This window comes from Trachypithecus francoisi, unplaced genomic scaffold (assembly GCF_009764315.1).
Source record: "Trachypithecus francoisi isolate TF-2019V2 unplaced genomic scaffold, Tfra_2.0 Lachesis_group4, whole genome shotgun sequence".
Classification (NCBI taxonomy): Eukaryota; Metazoa; Chordata; class Mammalia; order Primates; family Cercopithecidae; genus Trachypithecus; species Trachypithecus francoisi.
This window is the reverse complement of record NW_022681469.1, coordinates 99,728,328-99,744,489: the sequence shown is the minus strand read 5'-3', so window position 1 is coordinate 99,744,489 and position 16,162 is coordinate 99,728,328. Positions and strand designations below refer to the sequence as shown.

At 36.0% G+C, this 16,162-nt stretch overlaps 1 protein-coding gene across 12 annotated transcripts in view; it reads right to left on the bottom strand.

The window, feature by feature from the left end:
• Positions 1–16,162, bottom strand: part of TAX1BP1 (Tax1 binding protein 1) — a 91,723-nt gene that overhangs the window by 4,763 nt on the left and 70,798 nt on the right. For 3 of the 12 annotated variants that reach the window (XM_033191899.1, XM_033191905.1, XM_033191902.1), the window contains 2 exons: positions 6,867–7,038; positions 6,328–6,497 (listed from right to left, as the gene is read on the bottom strand). In XM_033191899.1, coding sequence (XP_033047790.1) covers positions 6,328–6,497; positions 6,867–7,038 — 342 coding nt within the window. The remainder of the gene's footprint in view (positions 1–6,327; positions 6,498–6,866; positions 7,039–16,162) is intronic. The other 9 variants (XM_033191901.1, XM_033191906.1, XM_033191904.1 and 6 more) reach the window with 5 other exon arrangements.

The window sequence follows — 16,162 nt, the reverse complement described above, 5'->3', positions numbered from 1 at the left end:
AATAAAAAAAAAATGCCATCTATCATGATCAAGTTATGGGAATACATACTCAGGGGTTAATGACTGAGTTACATCATCTATGTTATTAGTATCCAGACTGTGGGACTCTATCTACTCAGCATTTCCCAAACCGTGTTGTAATTCTACCTCTGCTAGGAACTATTAATTGAAATACTTAGTTATTCAGGAATTAGTAATGAATATCAAGGAAGAAAGTTTCACCACTTAACAAAACTCTTACTAAGTTGGTAATTATTACTTTAGTTCAAGAGCATTCACACTTTAAGAAATTTATATATTTGCTAAGACTAAAATCAATACATAAGGGAAAAGAGAGTACCCAATGACTCTGGGTAACTTTTATTTAAAATTTTTATTTAAAACTTTTATTTAAACTGCCCCTCAAACCTTTGTATTACTATACAGTATTAGTATTCCTCCTCTTCTTATGAGATGTTATTGTTTATGCTTTGCCAGACATTAATTTCTAGTAATAAATCAATGAAGAAATAACACTGACCTATATAATTTATCTAATTTAAAAGTATTTAAAATCAGAAAGAAAATAATTTTGCAAATCTCTATTAGTTTTCAAGTTTTACTTTGCTCCATATTCAAAAATTTAAAATAATTTTGCAAAGCTCTATTAGTTTTCAAAAGTTTTACTTTGCTCCATATTCAAAAATTAACTGAAAATAGACCAGAAACCAAATATAAGAGCTAAAACTATAAAGCCCTTATAAGAAAACACAGGAGTAAATTTAAAACCTTGGAGAGACAATGGTTTCTTAGGTATAACAGAAAAGTATAAGCAACAAAATAAACATAAATTCAGCTTCACTAAAACTAAAAAGTTTTGTGCTGCAAACAGCACCATCATAAAAGTGAAGACAACTCACAGAATGGGAGACATATTTGCAAACCATATTCTCTAATTTAAGGGGCCCAATTTGAAAACGGCAGAAGGATTTGAACAGATATTCTTCCAAAGAGGATATACAAATGGCCCGCAAGCACATGAAAGATGCTTAACATCATTAACCACCAGGAAAATGCAAATCAAAATCACGACGATGAACCTTTTCACAAAGACAGTAACAAGTGCGGCTGAGGACGTGGAGTAAGTGGAACCCTCATACACTACTGACGGGAATGTAGAGTCATGCAGCTACTGCGGAAAACAATCGGGCAGTTTTTCAAAAGGTTTAGATAAACCTAAGTGTTACCACATGACCCAGCAGTTCCACTCCTAGGATTTCTACTCCAGCAATTACTAGTGGAACTGACCTAGTAATTCCACTTTCCCCAAAGGAGTGAAAAGTTATGCAAACAAAGCATGTATGCCATAGCCAAAACGTGAAATAACCCAAATGTCTAACAGATGAATGGGTAAACAAAATGTGGGACAGGTTGAGTCTCCTTTATCCAAAATGCTTGGGACCAGAAGTGTTTCAGATTTCAGACTTTCTCAGATTTTGTAATACTTCATTATGCTTGCCAGCTGAGCATCCCAAATTTGAAAATCCAAAACGCTCCAGTAAGCATTTCCTTTGAGTATCATGTCAGCACTCAGTTTCAGGTTTTGGATGCTCAATCTATACATCCAAACCAACAAACAAGAATAAAACCCATTCTTCATGTTGAACATGGATGCACGCTAAAACATGGGTAACTCTGAAAACATACTAAGTGAAACAAACCAGTCACAAAAGATAACAATTTTATGATTTGACTTATATGACTGTGCAGAACAGACAAATCTGTAGAGAAACAAAGTGGACTGAGGGTTTCCTGGGCTGGTGGGAATAAATGGGAAGAGGTTAACTGCTACAAGGTATAGGGTTTCTTTTGGTAGTGAGGAAAATGTTCTAAAATTGAATATGGTGATGGTTACACAACTCTGTGAATATATTAAAAACCACTAAATTGTATGCTTTAAATGGCTAATTATACAATATGTAAATTATATCTCAATAAAGCTATCACAAAAAATTAACTACTTTCCTTTTTTTTTGAGACAGAGTCTTGCTCTGTTGTCCAGGCTGGAGTGTAGTGGCACAATCTTGGCTCACTCCAAACTCTGTCTCTCAGATACAAACAATTCTCATGCCTCAGCCTCCCAAGCAGCTGGGATTACTGGCATATGCCACCATGCTCAGCTAAATTTTTTTTGTATTTTTAGTAGAGGTGGGGTTTTGCCATGTGGCCAGGCTGGTCTCAAACTCCTGGCCTCAAGTGATCTGCCTGCCTAGACCTCCCAAAGTGCTGGGATTACAGGCGTGAGCCACCATGCCCAGCCCAACAATTACTTTTCCAAGATGGCCTGAATTTTAAATAGTTTAATAGGCAAAAATGGAACAAATACATTTCTTTAAACTAAAATCATTAATAACATTTAAAAAGCCTCTACTATATAAAAGGTATTATACTAATATGGTATAGAAAAGGGAATATTCAGCATTAAGAGATGCCAACCAGTTATACATTATCTGTTGGAAATAACTGTGTATAAAAAATTTTAAATGGAACAGCAAAGATTCATTTAATCCTTTTGATGACATATTCAATTACAGGCTGAATATCTTTAATCCAAAAATCTGACAAGCAAAATGCTCCAAAATCTAAAACTTTTTAAGCACTGAGATGACACTTAAAGGAAATGCTCACTGAAGCACTGTGGACTTTGGATTTTCAGATTAGAAGTGCTCAACTGATAAGTATAATGCAAATATTCCAAAATCTGAAAAAATCTGAAATTTGAAATATTTCTGGTCCCAAGCATTTTGGATAAGGGATAGTCAACCTGTATCTATTTTTTCTTTGTTGCTTATGCTGTTGGTGTCATATCTAAGAAACTACTGCCTAATCCAAGTTATAAATATTTATCTATATGTTTTTAGTTTTGTAGTTTAGCTCTTACATTTAAAATCCAATTCTGAGTTAATTTCTGCACAGGATATGAGTCAAGGGTCTAATTTCACTCTTTCATCGAACTGGATATACAGTTTTCCCAGTACCATTTGTTGAAAACACTATTCTTTTCCTCTTGAACTGTCTTGGCACTCTTGATAAAGATGAAATTGACTGTAACCACACACTATTTTTGCGAACAGAAAACACATTAAAATTAAATTTAAAACGTAAGATAATACACGAAAAATGGCAAGTTTGAGAAAGGCAAAAACTCAAACAGTGCGTCACATAAATGGGAAACAGGCCTTGACTCTCTCAAGCACGGGTTCTCAATCATTTTGGAGTCACAGACCCTTCTGAAAATAAAAGCTACAACTCACCAGAAAAAAGAAAAAACTGTCTATCAACAAAAAATGTCTTCAGTTTAGGGGTTCACAGAGAAGGGCTCATATGGAAAGTTTCAAATAAGCCACATATTAATAGAATGTGTGGGCTTTCGTCTTTAAGAGATAGAGGAGAAAGGAATGAAAGTAGAAGAGAAACACTAAGAAATGCAAGAACACAACTAGAAAGTAAGATATGAATTAAGGGAAGAGAAAATAATCTGGCCTTGAACAATTGGGGTTAGGAAGTTTTAAAATAGCGTATCCCAAATGTTAAAAATCATATGATCGCCTAAAGATTTTGTTAAATGCCACCTGATTCTCAGTAGGGCTGGAGTGGGGCAGGAGATACTGCATTTCCAACATACTCCTAGGAGATACCACTACTGCTGGTCTACAAACCACTTTTTTGAGAAGCAACGATTTAGACCCATAGTTCCCAAAATGAGGTATGAAAGTACCTAGGGCACCACAGTAAATTCCAAGGATTACTGTGGGATAATTTAAATTTTCTAAAGATATTATATATGCAGAAGTACATAGAAATACTCATTAGAGTTGGCCTCCAACATACAATGGCTAGACTTACACTTTTTGAACTTTAAGATGGCACAAACGCAATACACATTCAGTATGTTCTTCAACTTATGATAGAGTTACGTTCCAATGAACCCACTGTAAGCTGAAAATATCCTTCAAGTCGAAAACACATATTCAACTTATGATGGGTTTATCAGGATGTAACACCATTGTAAGTTGAGGAGCATGTGGATTTGTCATATACCACGTGAACAACTACAATCGCTGGAGACGGCTCACAGATTCAACTTTGAATAGTGCTACCCATTCCTTTCAATGTCATCTTATCTTTGAGATGCTGGTGTTGGCAGCTGCTGTGATATAAAGTAAGTGCCACATTGTGAAAATCAATGAGAAACAGGAAATGAAGGTGGCTTGTCCAATCTGATTCTAAGGCTTGAGGAGTTGTATAGTGGCCAACAGTCACACACATCCCATTAGTAACTACTTATTTAGGAATGAAATAAACACATTAATTTTCTTTCAATTTATGTGTAGTTTTTTTTTTTTTTAATAGTCACTAAATTTGTTAGACGACAAATACTTAACTGTCAGTAAGTCCTTACTTAACATCATAGAGCAATTCTTTGGAACTGCAACTTTAAACGAAAGGACTTACAGCAGGTTGAAAGAAATAACATTATTTCTTTTGTCGGTTCATTATAACGCTGATGAGGGAAAAAACTAGTTTTGTTATACATCATTTGGTTTAAAGTCACAATTTCCAGTAACTTATATATGACATTAAGTGAGGACTTACTGTATTTCTTTTGGCATAGGGGTTACTGTGAAAAAAACATTACTGACATGCTAAAGGTGCCATGAACTAAGAAAGTAGGAAAACCTCTGGTTTAGTCCATTTGACAGGGAGCTAAGACCACAGCTTTTATAGCCAATCTCATGAGGTTCAATCCTGTCTCTACCTACAGCAGCTATGTGATTTGGGGCAAGCTATTTAATCTGTCTCTCGGTTTCCTCCATTATAAAGTTGTGACAGGACTGCTATGAAGAACTGCTATGAAGAACCAATAAGTGACTCTATCTAAAGAGCTCAGCATTAATGGCAAAGAGGGGTATAGAAATGTTTGCTGCTGTCATAATTATGATGTTAAAGTTAGGTAAATGGGAGCCACAAAAGGTTTTCGATCTGACAACTGACCACAGTTTCTGGTGCAGAAGAGAGGAGACATGGCAGGTCTAGGCACCAGGGTAGGCTGAAAGAGTAGGTAGGTCACCTCAACCCCGACTCAAAAGTGCTGGGGCCTGTGGCTATTAATCACTCCCAGGACAGAGAAACAGAAAGAAAGAACAGGTCAATTCAAATTTGCTTTCCATATTCTTACTAAACTTACTTACTAAAACACTTCATTTGCAAGTTATTTTTTATTGTTGTAATGACAATAATTTTTTTTTAATTCTGAATACACATAAGAATTACTTTCTAATGTGAAAAATCTTCTGACTGCAAAATAAAGTTACTCGAGGTGTGCATATTAAAAGTCCTCCATCTCATTACCAAATCTAAGCATGTCAGCAAATGAGCACAAGACTCTAACACTGCTTCTCATGGATTTGCAGGAGGGCAAAGCACACAGATCAGAAAGAACATTCTGCTAATTAAACTGAAGCAGATGACTACAGAAGAGAAAGTCTTGTCACATGTAACATCTGTGCCAAGAATGATCAGATTAAATATGCAAAATGTGAGGTAAAGGTGTGAAAAAGCAGTAAGATGATACTCTAGACCTTAAATAGGCTACAAAAGTTCTGACAGTTTTCCTAATTATTCCCAGTAATGGACATAAGAGGCCAAAAGGCAGGAGGGAGAAATACATTTTTCTCCATTATGGGTGTTGAGCACTAGGGCTAAAATCATGCCTGTCTGAACACTGATCAGTTTCTGCAAAGGTTAATAGCAATTAAATGCAGCAAACTAGATTAAATAAGAAACAGGTCATGATACCACTGTACTTGCAAAGAGCACGATAAAGCATTTCTTTTAAATTCATCTTAATGCACAGGAAATCCAAAAAGAGCTTCTATGAAGAAAAGAAACTATTATCCAAAAAGAGCTACTGTAAGGAAACATAATATTGCCATTAACACTTTGCTGCTTCAAGCCTGGTACATCTATAATCAAAAGAAGATAGTAAGTTACTTAGTGATGTTTAAGATTAAACTATCTGATAACTACAATATTCTGAAATTAGTCCCTAAACTTAATCTTTTACTTTAGTCTATAACTCCTAAAGTGTAAGTCTGAAGCATACTGGTAGATTTTTTTCTAATTTAAATACAAGCAGGTTTTTCCAAAAATCAAGTAGGCAATTGTGTGCAGGCACAAGTACACACTTTCCTTCCACACACACACATGGACACACAAAGATACACATATGCACACATACCCTTAACTCTCTATATAAGCTAAAAAATAAAAAAGGGACAGGTTCACACAATGAAAATTCAAAATTACTTTGCTATCCTCAGGGTCCTCTAAGCCATCAGGTCGACTAAGGTTTCGAGCAGGCTGGCTGCAGACAACATTGTCTTCCAGTCCCCAAGCGGGGACTCTCACAGGTGGCCTTTGTATTTCATCTGGGTAAAAAGCACCATCTGCTCCATCTGCAATAAAATTTTTGGAAGGGTACAGTGAAACCGGTTACTAAAATTAACATCTGTATGTATAGATATGATGAACAGTATATAAAGAACCACTTTGGTACATGAAAAAAATAGATGTTTTTATCTTTAACCCAGGTGATTTTTTAAATTGTGAGCTATATGTAATAAGCAAATAAACTACTCATCTCATGGTGCATCACTTATAGATGAGGCCAGTTACAGTGTTAAATATTAAAACTGCTAATTATACAAATAAAATAATGTTTGTATTAGAGTTGATTACACCAGCAGTTTGCTAATCCATGAAAATATAAACCATAAAAAACTCTCCAGATGCAGCTAACCCCAAACCAAAAATACTGTAATAACCTCTTGTTTCCTGAGATGCATAAGGATTACCATATTGCAGAACTGGTTGTGCATTTGATAGTGTGAGAACATAACCATTTTGCTCTGAGCATGTGTTGAGACATTGAGGACTCTGGAAATTCTGACCTTCCATTTTCCTTTCTGCTTGATTTTCTAGACTCCTTTTAAGTTCCTAAAATTAACAAAAACAAAGATGAATAAGCAAAGCAATAAAATATTTCATAAGTACAGCAGTATTAAACATTTAATCAAAATATAACAATAAAATTATTTCCTATTATGAAGTTGGAATGCAATTGGAAATACAGTTAGAAAAGCTGGCTCTCAACTTCTCATAAATGTATCCTCCACATATAACAAAATCAGAAAGCAGGATAAAGCCAATGTATTTTCAAATTTATTTGTGCCAAGAAAAGTATATCATTCTCACTGAGTTAATTTGGGGTAAACTGTGAATCTCTTACAACAACTTAGCTATGAATAAAAAGTCTTTTTTTTTTTGAGACACAGTTTTGCCCAGGCTGAGGTGCAATGGTGTAATCTTGGCTCACTCCAACCTCTGCCTCCTGGGTTCAAGCGATTCTCCTGCCTCAGCCTCCTGAGTAGCTGGGATTACAGGTGCGCACCATCATGCCTGGCTAATTTTTGTATTTTCAGTAGAGACGGGGTTTCACCATGTTGGTCAGGCTGGTCTTGAACTCCTGACCTTGTGATCCACCCACTTCGGCCTCCCAAAGTGCTGGGATTACAGGCGTGAGCCATCATGCCTGGCCAAAAAGTCTCCTTAAAAAAAGAAAAATGTGAATTCTATCATTTAAGTTTTTTTTTTTTTTAATAAAAGTGTGTCCTGTATAAACTCTTTCAAAATACAAAGAAACATTTCCTAACTTGTTTTACAGAGCCAGTATTATTCTGATACCAAAAACAAGGATTTCACAAAAAAAACTAGAGACCTTATCCCTCTTAAATATTGATGCAAAAGCCTTAGCTTATAGCAAGTCAAACCCAGTATTAAAAAATAAAACATGATCAAATGGGCTTTATCACAAAAAAAGTCACTTCAGCATCCAAAAACCAAATGCAGTTCAACATCCAAAAACCAATAAATGTAATTTACCTTTTAATAAAGGAGAAAAAGAAATATGATCATTTCAATTGATGCAGAAGAAATATTTTACAAAATCCAAGTCATTCATGATTTTTTTTAAATCTCAGAAACTAAAGAATAAAAAGGAACCTTTTTAACCTCGTAAAAGGCACCCTAAAAAAAACCTACTGTGACCCTTAATGGTGAAAAACTAAATGATTCTACTGAAGATCATAATGAGATCCAATAATAATAAGGCAATGATGTCTGCTCTCAACACTTCCATTCAAAATAGCCAGTGGATCAAGGCAAAATTAAGGTAGATTGGAAAGGAAGAAGTAAAACAATCTTTATTCACAATGGTATGAGGATGAATATGAAATATCCCAAAAAATCTATAAAAACTAGGAAAATGGCTGGGCACAGTGGCTCATGCCTGTAATCCCAGCACTCTGGGAGCCCGAGGCAGGTGGATCATAAGGTTAGGAGATCGAGACCATTCTGGCTAACACGGTAAAATCCCGTCTCTACTAAAAATACAAAAAAATTAGCCAACCGTGGTGGCACACGCCTGTAGTCCCAGCTACTCAGGAGGCTGAGGCAGGAAGAATTGCTTGAACCTGGGAGGTAGAGGTTACAGTGAGCCGAGATCACGCCATTGCACTCCAGCCTGGGTGACAGAGTGAGACTCCATCTCAAAAAAAAACTAGGAGTTTTTTTTGTAAAATGAGCATAAATAATTTAGTCAGGTTGCAGTATACAAGATCAATATGTAAAATCAATTGTATTTCTACATACAACAAATAATTGGAAAATGATACTTTTTAGTAATTCTACTTAGAGTAAAATCAATAGATAAAATGTTTAGTAATAAATATACAAAAGATGTGCAAAGCCTATACACTAAACAAAATAATGCATTAAAAAGAGCATAAACAAATGAAGACATATAACATGTTCATGGACTAGAAAGCTTAGTATTTTTACACTATTAATTCCCCCCAAATTAACTATAGTTAGAATGCAATACCTATACAATCCCAGTAGGCTTTTGTACACATTGACAAAATAATTCTAAAATGTACACAGAAATACAAAGGTCCTGTAATAGCCCATATGTAAACAGCAGAACAGGCTGGACATGGTGGCTTATGCTTGTAACTCCAGGGCTACTGAGAAATAGAAGATATATTTAGAACAAGACAGGCATTCAAAAGATATCCTTCAACTCTTGCCATAACTGAAAACCCCAGAGATGCTACTGTAGTCATTCAAGACTGGCATGTGACTACAGAAAAAAAAGAAAGGTTAAATCCAAGAAACATTTCAAACATGATTCAAAAGAAAGAAAAAAAGAAAAGGGCCAGGTGCGGTGGCTCATGCCTGTAATCCTAGCACTTTAGGAGGCCGAGGTGGGTGGATCATGAGGTGTTATTTCTTTCAACCTGCTGTAAGTCCTTTCACTTAAAGTTGCAGTTTCTAACAACTGCCCTATGATGTTAAGTAAGGACTTACTGACTGTTAAGTATTTGTCTTCTAACAAATTTAGTGACCATTAAAAAAAAACTACACATGAATTGAAAAAAAAGTATTGTGTTTATTTCATTCCTAAATAAGTAGTTACTAATGGGATGTGTGTGACTATTGGCCACTGTACAATCCCTCAGGCCTTAGAATTAGATTGGACAAGCCACCTTCATTTCCCGTTTCTCAATGATTTTCACAATGTGGCACTTGGGAGGCCGAAGCAGGAGGATTGCCTGTTTGAGACAAGCCTGGACAACATAGTGAGACCCTATCTCAATAAAACATTTTACAATGGCCAGGCACAGTGGCTCATGCCTGTAATCCCAGCACTTGGGTGGCTGTGGGTGGATCACTTGAGCCCAGCCTGGGCAACATGGCAAAACCCTTACTCTACGTGAAATACAAAAATTAGCTTGGTGTAATGGCATGTGCCTATAGTCCGAGCTACTCAGAAACCTTAGGTGGGAAGATCACCTGAGTCTGGGAGGTCAAGGCTGCAGTGAGCCATGATGGCACCACTGCACTACAGCCTGGGTGACAGAGTAAGACCCTGTCTCAGGGAAAAAAAAAGAAAACAAGAAAAACATTAGCCAGGTACAGTGGCACATGCCTGTAGTCCAGCTATTTCAGAGGCTGAGGCAGGAGGATCACTTGAGCTCAAGAGGTCGAGGCTGCAGTGAACCATGATCAAGCCACTCACTTCAGCCTGGAAGACGGGGTGAGACGCCATCTTTAAGGGGAAAAAAAAAAAGAAAAGGGAGAACAAAGTTGGGGGACTTATGCAACCTGATTTCAAGATGTATTATAAAGCTACAGTAAACAAGACAGTAGAGTATTGGCATAAGAAAAGAGATAAGGAGTTGGCAATCTTTTTCTGCAAAGGGCCAAACAGTAGATATTTTCACCTTTGTGGGCCACACAGTCTCCGCTGCAACTACTGAAATCTGTCTCTGCAGTTGCAGTCACAGATGATACCTACACAAATGGGCATGGCCATGTGCTAATAAAGTTTTATTTATATAAAGCCAGATTTAGCACATAGGCCTTAGTTTTCTGACCCTTGGTAAAAATCAATAAAATAGAAGATAGATTCTGAAAGTAGACCCATACTTATAGAGTATTTTCAACATTTAAAATACCTCAAGATGTAGAGGAAATTCTATGGAGGAAAAGGATGGTCTTTTCAACATGATGTTTAAAAACTGGGTATTTATAAACAAAATAAACTTTGACTACATATCATAGCATATAAAAAATAAATAGATCAAAAATCTAAAGTAAGAGAGCTAAAACTACAAACTTTTGGAAGAAAAAAATAGAATATCTTCATAACTTTGATTTAGGCAAAAATTTAAGATAGGACGAACAGCATGAATCATTAAGACAAATACTGATAAATTGGACTACCTCAAAATTCAGGGCTTTTGCTCTTCAAAAGATAATGTTGTAAAAAAAAGAAAAAACAAACCACAGACTGGAAGAAAACAACATCAAAATATCTGACAAAGGAATTATATCTGGGATATATAAAGAACTGTCGCAACCAAAGATGACAGACAGCACAATAAAAAAAATAGATTTGAACAGAAACTTCACAAAGGAATATGTACAAATGGCCTGTAAGCACATGAAAAGATGCTCAGCATCACTAGTTACCAGGGAAATTAAAACTAAAATCCACAACGAGGTAACACTAATACACCCAGTAGGATGACTAAAATTAAAGACTGACAAAAATACCAAGTGCTGGTGAGGATATGGAGCAGCTGGAATGCTCATACACTGCCAGTGGGAATACAAAATGGTACAGCCACTTTGGAAAACAATTCGGCTGTTTCATTAAAAACATACACTTACCATATAAGCCCGCAATTCCACTCCTAGGTATCTACCCAAGAAAAACGAAAACATATGTCCACAAAAAGACTTGTGTAAGAATGTTCATAGCAGTATTACTTGTAATAGCAAAATATCAGAAATAATTTAAATATCCATCAGTTGGTAAGAAGATTAATGTCTATCAACTAATGAATGGATAAATTCTGTATTATTGTAATTACATGAAATGCTAGAAGCCATAAAACAACAGCGAGAGAAAGCAGACCAGAGGTTTTCTAGGACGGGGGGTAGCGGGAGGGGATGACTGCAAATGAGCAAGACGGTACCTTGTGCAGTAATGGAAATGTTACACTGCTTGGGTGAAATGGTAGTTACAGAACTACATGCATTTGCCAAAAGTCATCAAACTGTATTTAAATGAACAGATTCTATTACATGTAAACTGCACCTTAACAGAGCTGTTTAAAAAAAAAAAAAAAAAGTCAACCAGAGGCCTTATTAACAAAGGATATAAGAATGAAAAATTTAGTCTGGAAAGTTTAGCTGGTTTTGCTGCTTTTCATTTCTTGGGGGTAGAGATGAGACTCTAAGTTAACACATTTTTACCTATATAAATGATCCAAAAAATGGACTAAGTAACCTTAAAATGAAAGTCATCATCAAGAGCAAAACTGGCAAACATTAAGAAAAATGCAAGTCAACTTAGGTTTGGTAAGAGATGGAGGAATTAAACGTTCTTTCTAAGCAAGCCCATTCATAAATACATGTCCATGTATCAACTCTGCCAGTGTAAAACTGTGAGGTTAAGATGGCATTCCTGCCTTTCAATCACTCATTATTTTATTGTAAAAATAAGACTTGTGAAATTTTAAGCAAAAAAAGAAAATACTCATTCAAGATACCTAGCACACCATCAATTACATAACAGGTAGCGTACTAGGAACTAGAGATACAAAGATTAACTGGATATGGATTTTGCCTGCAAGGAATTCAGTCTAATAAAAGGTACAACTCTAGATAAATAATTAACAACTAATTGTGATAAGTGGACTAGTATAGAGATGAAGGTAAAATGCAACGTATCAAAATGGAAACACTGTATATTAGGAAGAGACTATAGAGAAGAGCCATTTGAGATGGATCCTCAGGAATTTTCACCAAGCAGATGAAAAGCATTATAGACATAAAGTAAATAAAAGGATACAGAAGATATGAGAAAGAATAACATATTCAGGCTTGGTAAATGAATCATATGACTAGAGCAAAAGATACATATTAAGAGTAACAGGAGCCAGGAATGGTGGCTCACACCCATATTCCCAGCACTTTGGGAGGGAAGATCACCTGAGCCCAGGAGTTGGAGAGCAACAGAGCAAGGCAAGACCCTATCTCAGGTAGGAGATATAGCTGAAAAGACAAGTTGGAGGTCAGATGTGTCAAATCTGTCATACAATTTACTACAATGGACCTTCAGGTTTTTGAACAATAACAACAGGTAAAAATGGTCCTTGGTAAGGTTAATCTAGCAAAACAATAACGGGCATACGCAAACAAGAAGCAAATTAGTAGGAAGGCAGCACAGCATGGTAGACTGGAATCAGGCTGACCTAGATTTGATCATCAGATCAGCACTAATAACCCTAAGGAATTTATCTTTTCTAAGCCTTACAGGGCTATTGAGAAATAGGACATACATTTAGAACAAGACAGGCATTCAAAAGATATCCTTCATCTCTTGCCATGACTAAAAACCCCAGAGATGCTACTGTAGTCATTCAAGACTGGCATGTAACTATAGAAAAAAAAGAAAGGTTAAATCCAAGAACTATTTCAAACACGATTCAAAAGAAATCGTGCAGTGGCTCATGCCTGTAATCCCAGCACTCTGGGAGGCCGATGCGGGCAGATCATGAGGTCAGGAGATCAAGACCATACTGGCTAACACGGTGAAACCTTGTCTCTACTAAAAATACAAAAAATTAGCCCGGCATGATGGCACACACCTGTAGTCCCAGCTACCCAGGAGGCTGAGGCAGGAGAATCGCTTGAACCCAGGAGGCAGAGGTTGCAGTGAGCCAAGATCGTTCCACTGCACTCCAGTCTGGGTGATGGAGCAAGATTCTCCGTCTCAACAACAACAAAAAAAAAACAAAACCAAAAGGCACAAAAGTAGTTAGAGATAATAAAATACTTCCAAATCTTCCATTTGTTTTGAATTACATTTGTTGTTGCCTTACGCAAAAAGAAGTAGAGTTTAAATTCTTCCGTAAGCAAATAACATACTACTGAAATACAGCCAAGGGTTTCATCAAAAGATTTATGCTGCATTGGTACAGTCAAGCAACTTTATAGAGAGTTCCAACCTAATAGGGAGTTTAATCTAATATGCCTACTCTACCATCAAAGATACAATAAATCCCTTGCAAATAGGATTCAGGGTAAGAATAGGATTGGTGACAAGTAGCTTTGATTCCTCATGGGGGAGAGAGAATGCATGAACATGGACAAGATAGTTAAGGTTAGGTTCTTCTGCAAATCAGAAGACTGAACTCCCCCCTCCAAAACATAATACCTGGACTTAGAGAAGGTTCTTAAACTTGCATTCATTCACAAAGCCCCTCAAAGGGTCCATGTTTAGAATTCAGGAGGTCCATGAACTTACATGGGCAAAAACATTGTGTCTATTCACTAACTTCTAACTAAAATTTAGGATTTTCTTCCATTAGGAATGTAGGCCAAAGAACACAATAATGGTTGTAGTGCCTGCAACTTGGCCACCTACAGAAATCAAATAGATTTGTTTCATATTACATTTGTTGTAGTCATCTCAAAATAGCCTTGATATTCATCACCACTTCAAAATCATGGTCATTATCGGACATGCTGCTAAATCTTCCATTTGTTTCTAATTACTTTTGTTGTAGCCATCTCAAAATAGCCTTTCTATTCATCACCGCTTCAAAATTATAGTCATTATTAGACATGCTATTAAATCTTATTTAACATTTAAAAGAACACGCACATAGTCTACTATCACATAAATCACAAATTTGTCTTAATATTTTGATAACCATAATAATGCGTTTCCTTTGTGATTCTACACATTTTGCTGTACTCATTCTAAATCATTTTCTGAAAACAGACTTCGTCAAAATATCAAAGGGTACTAGAGACAAAAATGGTCAAGAATCCCTGGGGGATCTCTCCTACTGACAAGGGCATGGAAAACATGAGTGTAGCTATCTTAACTGAGCAAAACAATATTAACTGCTGACTCATCATTTTCCTAAAAGAGAAAGCCACCACAGTTTAAGAAACAGATTTTGTCAGAAGTAGTCATCTCTTACTGTTCCAGCTCCCAGGAACAAGTCTGTTTAGCTGGTTGCCTTTGCCAGGGTGCCTAAATACTTTTTTTCTTCAGTACCCAAAATGGCTCACAGTGACCCCAGTTTTACAAATTATTTGATAAGTTAAGGATGTTTCTGATATTCCCAACTGGTAAACAGGAGAAATAATATATTCCTCTTCTCTGCCTTTACGGGGATGCTCTGAGAATAAAGGAGCACGGAGAGTACACCATGGGACAACTAAATATGTAAATGTTACACTCTCCACCCCACCCGCCAAAAAATGAAACAAATGTTGAACTCTAGTTAGATGTGCTTTTCACAGTGTTATGGGTTAGCAATTCTGAAACTATTTTCTGTGTATTCAACACTTGAGTAAATATATCAAGGAAACTGAGACCAGGTTCCTAGTCTAATTAGAAAAGGAAGTTATATTATGGAAAGAGAGAAAACTAGAATTTATGCTGAAGTTTTAGACTACAATTGGAGGTATAAGTATTTACTCATGGGTTTTGTGCGTGTGTGTGTGTGTGTGTGTGTGTGTGTGTGTGTGTTGCTATTTTTTAATATAAAGAGAGGGGGTGAAACGTATTTTCTAGCTGTCTGCTAAGGACTATGAATCAATAAGGGCACACCTACAGCCCAGATCTTGGTTTCTAAACTCCATTCACCAGCAAATGGAACGGGGCTCCTCGGACAAAAGACTGATTCCAGGCTGGGGCAGGAAAATAACAAGATGAGCCTGGAACGTCTTTCTGCACCAGAAAGTAATAAGTGCTCAAAGAATAATGAAAGACATAATAAAAAGCCACAGGAGCTAGTTTGCAGGGGCTCTTATTAGTTAAATATGATACAAGCTGAGTATCAAAATGATTATAAAAATAGACTGTAACCCACTGAATAAAACAGGAATCCATGAGTCTACAATGATAAAAATCAATGAATAAATAAACAAATTAGGGGGAAAGAAAAGATAGCTCTTTCTTACAGAAAAATTCTAATCAATATAGAAGGAATGATGGAGTTAAAAGATCATTAATAGATATTAAAATACCAGGTGAAAGTCTGATAAAGAATACGATATTTACATGGTCTCAAAGTATCTCCCTACAAATTATTTATTAATTACAAAGGGAAAATATTAATTTTACATCAGTAAAACCTGGTGGACAATACCTTAACCAAATAATGAAAGATCACCAGTATTGAGAAGGATATTTAAATTCTGTAGTATTCCTGGCAAAATTCATAACCTAAGTTTCATCATGATGAAATATTAAACCAAAATTAATATTATATTAAATAACTGGCCCATATTGTTCAAAAATGTCAAGGTTAAGAAAGGCTATAAAGTTGTTCCAGATAAAGGAAAACTAAACACATGACAACTAAATGCAATGTATGATCATGGATTAGATCAGGGAAGAAAAGACTATAAACAATAAACAAAGTACTAAGGATACAATTTTAATATGTATTGTAGGTTAGATGATAAT